This window comes from Leuciscus leuciscus, assembly GCF_965113295.1.
Source record: "Leuciscus leuciscus genome assembly, chromosome: 14".
In the NCBI taxonomy this organism is placed as follows: Eukaryota; Metazoa; Chordata; class Actinopteri; order Cypriniformes; family Leuciscidae; genus Leuciscus; species Leuciscus leuciscus.
In genome coordinates this window covers 13,042,948-13,054,937 of record NC_138738.1, presented here as the reverse complement: position 1 = coordinate 13,054,937, position 11,990 = coordinate 13,042,948, and the positions used below count along the sequence as shown (strand labels likewise).

The window sequence follows — 11,990 nt, the reverse complement described above, 5'->3', positions numbered from 1 at the left end:
ACTTTTTACACTGTATGTATATATATATATTCAGACACTAATATTTAATATAGTTAATATTTTTGTGAAATTTCTTGATAAATAGAAAGGTCAAAAGAACAGAACTTATTTTAAATAGATTTTTGTAAAACATGAAAGTCTCTTCAAGTAATGCTCACCACATATCCTTCCAGGTTGGCCAACAAATTGTTGTTGTGACATTGCACAACAATACTGAATCAGACTTTTATAGTAAATCACAATCTCTTGTACTCAACTCACAAAACTATTTACACCTATTATTGAAATTCATGTATTGAGATCTAGTTCAGCTTTGTGTCTATTTGCAGATGAAAAGACATGAGACGTAATTTTAGACCAAAATGAATGTATTGACAAAACACAGCTTATAGTCAACTCTACAAAATTGTCTGGTACAAATAAGAACCATTTAGAAATAATAATAAAATAAAATAAAAATGGTACAATGTGATTCTCTCATGTACACATTATTTTTTTGGTCACAGGACAGTTGTGCTCTTTAAACTTTCCTACAAAAATAGAGCAGTGTGAAGGAGACAACTCCTTTTAGTAGTACATTCAAAGTATCAGTTTGAACTTTTTACATTCTTTTCAGAACAGTGTTACCGTAAAAACTTATATGAAGGACAAATGTCATTTGTTTACAATAAAAAAAAAAAAATGCAAATATAATTTGGGGACAAGCCAAAAGCCATGCTAATGCGAGAAAAAACAAAAAACAAAAAAACATGGCATATATGTTATATAAAAAACCTGAATCAACAATTAATATTTCTGGCATTTGACATATTTTAACATAACTATTATTATTTTTACATTTATTCAGTATACACAAACTAAAAGACTATACAATATGTAATGGAAACATGTATACAAGCAAAAGAGAATAAAACACAATTTCCAGCTATACATTTATGGAAAAAACTAATTAAATAAATATCTATATAATCAAATTCATTATTTTCAGCATAAGTGATAAAATTCTCCACAGCAATGTTTGATTAGACTAAAGTTCCAGTTCTCTTTGATTTTGTTCTCTATCTAAAGGCACTTGCCTTCCTGATTGGATCCAAATAGCCCAGCTGACTATATGGCCCTGTTTACACCTGGTATTAAGATGCGTTTTGGTCAATCAGATCACAAGTAGACGAGGGAGACACATACCCGTTTACACCTAGTGTTTTAATCTGTCTCTTTTGTCCACTTTCGACCACTTCTGTCCTGATTTCTTCGAGGGGAGGGTCTATGGGTTGGTCAATGTGAGGGTTTTTTCAGATCTTGCCATCGAATGCCTCTGTAATTTACATATGAACATGCCCAGAGACAAGGGAAAAACACATGGAGAGCAGCAGCTTTCGTTTCTGCTCTGAAAGCCACAAGAACGCACTGAACGCTGTGAGTGTGTGTTAGAAATCAGGGATGGTGAGAGAACATGCTTGGTAAGTTTTTCATCTTCAAAACAAACTTGGGTCTCCAGCCAAAGTTTAAATCCCGTCTGGCTAGCGAGCTTCCCATAATGTTTACGCAATAAGTCAGTAAGCGGAGAGGAGGAGATCTTTTGAGGCTGTTCGACTTCTAACACATTCGACCACATGAGCGTTTACACTACAAAAGCAATCCGGTCTAATCAGTTTTCGACTACCCCTGGAAGTGGTCGAAAGTGGACAAGCTCAAAATGTTTTAGACCTGTAAACCACGTTTACACCTGTATTTAGCGTCATCCACTTGTGATCCGATCGACCAAAACACATTTTAATACCAAATATAAACAGGGCCTATATGTCGGATTCATAGGCATGAAAATGTCAAATTGTCAGATCACAGATCGAACTCATCTGGTAAAAATAAATAGTGGTTATAAACCCCTCAAAATGTTGAGATATCAGTGGCTTCGCAAATTAAGTAATTCCAATTGACAAAACCAAACAAATATAAACCCACATTAAGGTAAGGTGCCCCTGTGCGCCCCTTTCACAGTCCCATCTGCATGTCAGCAAAGTTGAAAAAGTTGTCGACATCACGTGAGGACGTATGTTTGCTCTCAGAAACAAATACCTGCAAGAAAAGCAGCAGATAGCATGGACATGAAAAGCATTGTTGGAGAAAGTTACTTTTAAAAGTAATTCGTTACAATATTGAGTTACTCCCTAAAAAAGTAACTAATTGCGGTACTTGGTCCCTTTTTTTCTAAATTTGTCCTCGCCCAGACTTGCTTGTTTGTTTTTTTTAACAAAAAAAACGTCTTTCCACGATCAAGCGCACACAACACCTCTGCACCTTATTCCCAATAATGGGGACGAGAGAGGCGCCAGTCGATAAATTGGTAAACAAAGTAACTTGCATTACTTATTTGAAAAAGTAACTCCAATATTTTGTTGTAAATTAAAACGTAATGCATTACTTAACTAGTTACTTAAAAAGTAATCTGATTATTGTGTTACATGTAATGCGTTACCCTCAACACTGATGAGAAGTAACAGCTTCCTCTTATAATTACCTTAGTCCCATTAAACACTTCATTGGCAATGGATCGACATGCCTCCACCACACCATCTCCGTTCAGCTCAAGGGCTACCACTGGACCTGCAGGAACATTGTGTTATAACATTTGTATTTGCAAACGTTTTCCCAAGAAGCTGCGCATGTTCTTTTTTTGCTTTAACACAATGCATTACAGCACCTTTGGTGATCCACTCAGTGAGGCTCTCTGCATTATTCTGGAACACTCGGTTCACATCCTCAGGGCGCATGGAAACCTCTTTGGTCTGAATGAGGACAAAGCCTTTGGTGGTCACCTGCATTTAGGTGGATACAGAAAAAATGTATGTAAGAAAATTAAAAGGTTTTTGGAAATTAACTTGGTTATCAGTTGGTGGACAGGCCAGGATTTGTGTTTTGTACTGAGAAGCATAAAAATAAAAATAAATGATCACTGCTATAAAATGGCAGATTTCTAAATAAACTCAGTGACAAAAAGGTCACATGACAGCAAACACGGTCTATTTCTGTCTCTTCCTCATATTCGCTTTAGTACAGCTAGATGAGATCTAAACGTTTTCTGCTACTTCTGAGAACTTTTTAGCTTGACTGAATAATACAGACCTGTTTAATTCAGAGAGTGCAAGGTTGGATTTAGTGAAAACTATATGAATTCACAATATTGATCTAATTAATATCTGCATGAAATCAACCCCATTTTATTCTTAATGTAAATGACTAACTTTGACCTTAAAACTTTTTATAATGTGCTGTTTTTCTGTTCTAAAAAATTATTTGATAACACTTGTACTTAAATATGCTTTTAATAATGGGTTGATGACTAAAAATATGATGCTCTTATAAGTACATTATAATTATTATATGTTTTGTAGTTCTTCATATATTTAACTGCTTCATGGCTTGAAGCCACAGAGCAATTCACTTTGATTTGAACTATGACTGAGTATTGTCCAATCAGACCTTTATAACTATGAAGCAAAGCTTTGCCTTCCTGTTTAGTCCATCCTGCTTTTGGTTACAAAAAATAGATCAGACAATACAGGAGCCCACAACCAAAGATATTTTCAGACAGTCAGTTATTTCCTTAATTTACGCAATTATGAAACTAAAAAGCACATTAGAACTGATATGGAAGCCAGTGTTGAATTGAAGCCTGTGTTGTCTACAGCAGACACAGATAGATAAAAGTTACAAATATGTGAAGTGGGAATAGTATGCATCCCCTTTTCTATATTTAGGTGGAGTGACTGAAGAAAGCTGATTTAATTTCAGCAGTTAACATGGAAAACTGACTATGAACAGCATTTGTTAATAAGACGTTAAACTAAGTGCATAAACGCAAAGCTTTTCTTTAGAAATGCTTTATAAAACTAGGTCTAACCTCATCAATAAGCTTCCGGGCATTAGCAGTTGTGTAGTCCCCAGAAAAGAAGACAAACAAGCAGGACTCTTCACTCTCTGTACGCCGGCCTCCTTTGGTTATGGGCACTATGCTCCGACTTGCTTCAGAGGAGATTCTCACAGACTTGAATTCGGACTCAGGATCTGGTAGAGGCACATGCTCCTGGACAACAGCATCTTCCGGTAGGAGACTCCAATTGGTCTCCCCAGAAACAGGTGTGAAGTCATGAATATTGCTCCAGTTGTTGTTAAAGATGCTGAGGCCTGCATCTTTAAAGTGGAAAGCCAGCTCAGGGTAGTAATACTGGAAGCAGCCAAACTTCATGCCCGTAGAAGACTCAATGATGGGCTGGGTGGCGCAGCACAAAAAGACGTCCATTTTCTTGCAGTCTCTGGTGCGGAACTGCTGGCAGGCCACCACACACTTGATATCTTTGCAGTCTCTGAAGAACACACTGCCTTTAACCGGACCCAACATAATGCGGCAGTTCACACAATCGTCAATGGTAATGGTCGCTGAATGGTCGAATACGTAGATGTTACAGTTCTCACAGTCCTGAATGACAAACTGCTGGCCATTGAGTTTGCCTGGCAACCGACCCACAGTCTCATTCTTAAGGCCTGTCAGCATGAAGTCTTTGGGATCAACCTGTAACAAAAGTGCAAACATGTCAAGGTCAAAAAATGGAGAACTTAAAAAAAAAAGTGATAAAACTATTATCAGCTATCTTTGCATTCTGGTTCCTTTCGCAACAGGATGTAACAGGGTTATGTGTAACATGTGTGTGTGTTTATTAGTTAGACATTTGATGCTTTTATCCATCTAAACAACTTCTGTTATTTAGTGGGGCTTGACCTAGTACATGCTTTAGAACAAACATGTAACCTTAAGTATTTAACCTATAAAGCCTACTGAACCTACAAAGCCTATAAATAACTTCCATGGCCTTGTAAATCATCAAAACCTTGATGTATCTGTTGTAACAATCTTCTACTTGCCTTCTGCCCTCTGATTGACAGTCTCCCCCACCACAGTCCAAAGACATGCAGGTTAGGTGGATTGGATATGCCAAAATTGGCCTGTGAATGCGTGTGTGTGTGTGTGTGTGAGTCCCAAGCCATGTAATGAGGAGGGTTGGGTAAAGACCTGGCAAGTGGCAACCTACCCCAGAAAAACATTGCCAAGAAAATTCATGGCCATAGAATCACCAAGAGTCGGATTCGACTGAAATGGTAATATAGATAGATAGATTTATCGCTCAATCATCCTTGCATTATATGTTTTGCCGTTAAAATTAAAACTAGAGCTTTCATAAAACTAAAGATTTGAATATCTTCTTACTAGGACATATTATTGGGAGATGGAGAGTTACAGCGTATATTTATATGCATTTTATGCAAGTAGTCGTTTATACTGTTATACAAATCTTGTTGATTTACATTACAAGCTATCACTTACATTTTGACCATATAAATAACAACATCTGCACCAAATTGCATATTTTTGACAAGTTTGTGACTCTGAATAAAAATCAGATTATACAAATCAAAATCAAATGATACAACAAATACAAATTGTCTAAACGTTCAATAAAATGTTCATTAAAAATCGATTTTTCATATATCAGGCTTTCAAGGGTTCAGTTTTAGTCTGGTGGATGATAAAAATGAAAATTGGGAAGAAAAAAAAAATCCACAAATTTAAAGTGAAGGAGGGATCTGTGCTATATCTAGGGAACAGAACACAATTGAGACTTTAAGAGCTCTTATGACTTAGCCACCTAGAAACCCCTCAGAACACCCCAACAATCACATAGCAACACCCTGGCAACTCCCTTGCTACAGAGAACTCTTGAGTTCACAGATTGTCCCTGCCAACAAAGGATCAAACCTGAGACATTTCGGTTGCCAGGCCAGATATTTCCTTATAAACATCTACTTAGCTTGTTGCTAACCCATTGCTATATAAGGACTACAGGTCAGATTCGTTGAGTATGTAAACTCGCATCCTTTCAGTTATAGTCCATAATTAGCAACATACTACCAGTTTATGCATTTAAAAAACTGTAATGACTGTGTAATTTATGTTGTATAACAAAATGTGAAAGTAATGTTAAAAGTCGTGATTAAATGGAAGTAGCAAAATAACTTTTATACCATACTGTGATGTACATCCATACTGTGAGTGTAAAAGAATATATAAAAATACAAATATATAGAGCAGGGGCTTAATTCTATGCAACGGTTGTTGATTGAATTTTGAGATGTTGGCATTCAAAAATGAATGTGATCTTGCAGTTGTGTCTCAATTATTGAGGTCTTCCATACATCAACAGTTATGACAGAGTGATGACATTTTTATTAAAAAATACGAGGTAAAAAATAATACTATAGTACATGGATGAATCATTCACAATGAGATCTAGCCTATAATATGCATTTACACAATAGATAGGGTGAGTTTTAATTTCATGCTGACTAAAGCTAAAACAGACCAACTAAAAATCCATAGGAAACACCCGAAGGCTTGGACATGTTAGTTCCCATCCATTTGTAATGTTTTGCGGTCGAAAGGGACAGACGGACACTCCCACCCTCCCTGTTCCTCCTCAATTTAGTGTCATGCATGTTGATGGCGACACCGCTTATGTGCTAATCCCTAACACAGCGTTATCTGGGCACGCGCCAGGCAAACAAGTTACGTGCCTCGACTTTAAGCCGTTAATAAGCTCTGTCTATAATTTACCATAGTATGTGAAAACCTATGACCGCCGAGAGACTCTCGTATCGATGGTCAATCGAAAGCAACAGTGGCAGGCAGGCAGTCAGTCAGTCTTAAACACTGAACTATAGGGGCCAAACCCTTCGCTTGCGTGCGTGATTACGCATGTAGTGAACGGCGTAAATGGACTTTAACGAGGAGAATTGAGCTAACGCATAATGATAATAGCTATTTCGGATGGACTTACATTTCAATCTATATAATTCCTAAAGAAATTAAGCAACATAACACCCTGTCTACGTATAGTCTAGTGAACAAAAACAAGTTAAAACGCAGCGTCGTACCTTTTCTCGTTTGTCCCAGCTGTATTGCTTTGGAGCCTCCTGGTTGCTGTTGCTGCCCAGCGCAGTGTTGTTGGTTTCGGGGAGGTCATTGCCCGTGGCGTTCTCGTCTCCAGTGGGCAAAGCGGAGTCTTTATTAGGAGATTTTCTCCGAGATTTTTTGGAGAAAAAGCACCCCATTTATGCACGATATGTCAGTGCGCCCCTCTTGTTGTAAATGCCACGCGTTTCTGAAATACTCTCGATCAGTCGCAGTAGCGCTCCGTCTCTCTCACCCTCCCCAGAAAGTAATCAAGAACACGCAACCTGTGCGCTTCCCGTTTCCTTGACCCTCGAATCAGCCAATCACTACAGCGGACCGCGTTACTAGGTAACAGCGAATCAAAGCCGATGCGAAGGGAGGGGGGTGGGGGGTTGCGGTTATTACTAATATTTGACCATGCAAAAAAAAAAGGGGGAAAAAATGACATTTTGTCAGTGGATTGTGTAAACTCATCTTTGCACATAAATAATTGATGTGAATCATACTGGTGATAACATTTTTGGTTTGGTTTGTTATTTATTTTATTTTATTTTATATGTATTATTCGCATCTAACAAATTTTTTTTGTTATATTATACTTATACATCTCTCTCTGTGTGTGTATACAGTATACAAACACATACTGTATATTACATACATATGTGTGTATGTGTAGGAGAAACAATGTTCCTCAAGAACATTGTAGTCTACATTTAGTGATAAATTGGTGATGATAATAATAATATCTTTACATTTATATAGTGCTTTTCTCTGCACTCAAAGCACTTTACAAGAGGGAATCTCTTCACCACCAATGTGCACCTGGATGCTCAACACATGCCCAATGCCCAACACACACACAGCTTATTGGTGGAGAGGAGACAGAGTGATGAAGCCAATCAATCATATATAATATGGGGATGATTAGAAGGACAGAGGACAATGGGCAAATACATTAAAAATCCAAGGATGCCAAGGGGTTAAACCCCTTTTCAAAGGACATTTTCGAAGGATTTTTTAATGACCTGGCCTCACTAACACCTCTTCCAGCAGCAACCTAGTTTACCCAGAGGTCAGCCATTCAGTACTGACCAGGCTCAACCCTGCTTAGCCATAGTGGGTAACATATTAATTATTTTTGGGTTATAAACTCTTAAGAAGAATTTAGTCATTACTGTAGACATAGTTTTAGTACTCAGAACAAGAAAATTATGACTTTCCATTTTCTCATATGGAAAAGGAAATGTGATAGCATACAGAAGAGCAAAAAGGAAATCTAAAATTCCTGTTGTTTCAATCATTGCGACAGCTATAGTCCTCGGAGGTCAGTAATATTAAGAGTTTTACACTCTTTAAAACAACTCAATTTTCTGTGATTTAGAGAAAAGTAGGCCTACTTTTGCTTCAAATGTTTGTAGCCTATCTGAAATTTAAACTAAATCTTTGTATCACCTCTTAAAATGTGTCTGTTCTCAGTCACCAAGCCCAAACTTCAACCCGGTTCAACGTTATTGTAAAGATTTATATTATAAATAAAATATTTTTCTTTAATTGAAGCATATCAATAACCTACAAACCAAAGCCCATAAGTGCATAATGTTACATTATTTGCTTACTGCTAGGCAACTGAAAAACAAGAACAAATCGGTGTTTTAAACTGGATTTAGACCAGACAGGGCTTCAAACAATTTGAAGCATTTATAAAATGCATAAGCTAAAAGGCTCATTTTACCTCCTTGGACAACAAATGACAATCAACATTTTCTGAAGATTAAGCACATCCTTTTCTGATCATCTGTTGGAAATTAATAATAATAAAATACTTTCAGAGTTTCAGGCCCAATTTTGTATTATGTTCATGGAAATTATAGGCATACAGTAATAGAGTAAGAGTGGAGTAGCGGTGTGCGTGTGTCTTTAAGAGCTTGAGCTGCGGGTTGCTGCTGCTCTCATATACCTGACGCAGCTGAGCAGAGGCAGTGACTGAGTGAGGGAACCCGCCAGGCCGCCACAAGCATCCTGCACCATGGAGGCGGTCGCAGCACCAAACCCATGGACATTATATGCACCAGGACACAGCTCTCTCTTTCCTATTTTAATGTTCATTTTAAGCCAATGCTGTAGGATAAGAGCAGATGACGGCGGCATGGAGGAACTTGCCACGGAGAAGGAGGCAGAGGAAAGTCACAGGCAGGACAGCGTGAATTTACTCACATTTATTTTGCTTTTGACACTCACCATCCTCACAATATGGCTCTTCAAACACAGAAGAGTGCGCTTCCTGCACGAAACCGGACTGGCTATGATATACGGTGAGAATGAGTCTTTTTGCGAAAGACGTTAGACATCGGCTGCGTCTCAAACCTCGTGAGCCGCCGAGCTCGACAGCATTTTTGGCTGTTATAGTACCGCGTCATCAGAGCTAAATCATTTTTAATTCGCGTGTTTTTTTGTTGTTTTTTTGCGCATTTTTTTTTGTGCCTAGATAGGCAGCTCATTAGGTTTTGAAACACAGCCATCATGTAAACCCTTAGCTAAGCCTCACATCAATGAGCCCGTGTAGCCTGCTAGCTTGAACGAGTGCTAATTCAAACCTTGTGGATCGAATGTCATGTCATTTCAATGTGCTGTTGAAGTATTGTAACGTAAGTTATAGTCTTGTTGGTTTCCTTAATATTGGTAAATGTAGCATAATAGCTGACACACGTATTTGCCTATATGCAGCCCACAGTTTTAAAATTGCATAATATTTCATGCGTTTAAGAAATTCTACTCTGTTTTCTCTCGGTCTCCTTTTTTATTTTGCTTCTGTCATAAGTCCTGTTGAGTTCCTCATACTAGCTTTGAATAGTTTGACACCTTTTGTATTTCAGGTTAGATCAGTCTACAGTAGCATTCTGATCTTAAGAGTCGTCACTATTTGTTAGCTCTAATTTAAAGGAATAACGTAAGGTCCCCCACAAAATGCATTTACTCGCTCATGTTGCTTCAAACCTTTTTTTGTGTGCTGTGGAACACAAAATATGTGTTTTGTTGTTGTTTTTTTGTGCAGAATTGTACTGGAAATGCAACTGATGCTTTTAAGCTTCAAATAGGACAATAAAGCATCATAAAAGAGATGCGAATCGTTCATATACCTGGTCTTTTGAAGCCACATGACAGTTGGGTGTGAGGAACAGATCGAAGTTTAAGTCATTTTTAAAGAGATGGTTCACCCAAAAATGTAAATAATGGGGTAATTTAATTTTTTGGGTGAACTAGGCTCATCTGCCCTAGTATTTTTGAGAGAAGGAGTGATGTCTGATATGTAGGCTATCGTTTGAGTTGAATCTTTAATCAGATTATCCAGAAAACCCAGTTGCACTGTTTAACAGCTCTTTGTAGAGAAATATTAGCAATGCATAATATTTAAATTTTGGTCTGTTCATCACTCAAGAAATTTTTTTTTTCATACTTCAAATTGTGTCCTGTGTCTTCATGTCTTGTCTTTAGTGAAAATGAAATCTTTCATCAGTGCATTCTTTGAAGTACAAAAGCATTGCTTGGAAGTGAGAGAAAGGCTGGGTTAAATGTAATTTACCGAATGGCTTATGGTTGTTGTTTTTGCTAGTTAGACTTATGTCTAACTAATTGGTGGGATTAGTTTGTCTGATTTGGTTAAACCTTTCTTTGGCCAAGGTGCTTTAATAGACGGTAGTGTTCTGACAGCTTACAATAGACTGCAAAAATGGAGGTTCATTTTTAGACCTATGTCATCATTTTAATATTTTAATTAGTCAGATGCCACTTATTTTTTACAGAATGTTGCAATGTTTATAAATGATTTATCTCTGCACATCATTATTTAAAAAAAAGAGTCCCTTTTCACATGACGTTACGCAACTTCTGTTTTGGATTATTAGCACCACTTGAATGGAGTTCACCCAATATTTGTATATCTTCCACAAATACGGTTAGGATGACTGCAGCCGCCTGCTTTCGTCTACATTCAAGGTGATCTCAAACGAACAAACCTGATCGGCGTGATTTGCTGCTTTAAGTTAAAATGGAGCACTGGATTCGTACACTTTCTGCTTCCCGTATTGACTCTTACACAGTGTTTGCTGTTTTATTGCAGATGAAGTTGGTTAGATGCGTTTGTCAAATAAAGCAAAATTAAAGTCCTTGCAAGGTTTCAAAATAATTAAGCTTAACTTTATTCTTGAACTGGATAATATTGGCTTTTCTTTCAGAACACTTGCTTTACTGGATGTGAAATTTGACATGTAATATAAAAATACTTAATCTATGTAATTTTCCCCATCGTAAAAGAAACCCATCACGTCAACGTTGGTCTTTTTATTGTATGATGCATGGCAGAGAGTAAATATCCTACACAACTGACTGCAAATTGGCATTCAGATCAAATTATTTTTTTTTGTCATTTCAAATGCGTTACATGTCACAATAGGTAAGAAAAGACTGTCGCAACTTCTGTTTCATGTTGACTTTAAGGGACATATTTTATCCTCTTGAGCCAGTTGTATGTTTTTTTAGCAAGATATTCTTGTTTTGCTTTGGCCATTAGTAGGTTCAGACATATAGCTCTTTTTTTGTTCCGTTTGTTGTTTAGATAAATTTGACAGATGTTCATGCATCTAAAATGTGTAAACGGTGACCCGGCCGGGGGCCTTTACATACCTGTCTGACATACTGAAAAACTGATATAGTATCACTACTTTGCTTAGATTAGAATGTGACCGTAGTGGAGAAACACCTTCAGCAAAATTACTTTCACTTTTAAATCGCAGCAATTACAACGTTCCACAAAAAGTCTTGGGGACTTCCAGTTCACTTTGCAGTACACTTCCAGTGAAAGCAGTGAAAAATCATAGGTGATTTTTATGCTAAATACAGCAGTTTTTGGTGCTCTGTACGAAGATTAAACAGAGGTGCACAATTTTACCCAATGTAGTCAGAAAGATTTTTTTTTCTAAACATATTT

At 37.3% G+C, this 11,990-nt stretch overlaps 2 protein-coding genes across 3 annotated transcripts in view; one reads left to right on the top strand and one right to left on the bottom strand.

Annotated features, from left to right (window-relative positions):
* Positions 1–350: 350 nt before the first annotated feature.
* Positions 351–7,288, bottom strand: rp2 (RP2 activator of ARL3 GTPase). The gene is made up of 5 exons (XM_082189699.1): positions 6,988–7,288; positions 3,902–4,570; positions 2,702–2,816; positions 2,519–2,604; positions 351–2,076 (listed from the first exon to the last, which is right to left on the bottom strand). The coding sequence occupies exons 1-5, from the start codon at positions 7,162–7,164 to the stop codon at positions 1,993–1,995; spliced, it is 1,131 nt and encodes a 376-aa protein (XP_082045825.1). The 5' UTR covers positions 7,165–7,288; the 3' UTR covers positions 351–1,992.
* Positions 7,289–8,960: 1,672 nt separating this feature from the next.
* The window catches only part of slc9a7 (solute carrier family 9 member 7), a 42,272-nt gene continuing 39,242 nt past the window's right edge, over positions 8,961–11,990 (top strand). The window contains exon 1 of one of the 2 annotated variants that reach the window (XM_082137442.1): positions 8,961–9,318. In XM_082137442.1, the coding sequence (XP_081993568.1) occupies positions 9,033–9,318 (286 nt within the window). In that variant the 5' untranslated portion in view covers positions 8,961–9,032. The remainder of the gene's footprint in view (positions 9,319–11,990) is intronic. The other variant, XM_082137443.1, reaches the window with a different exon arrangement.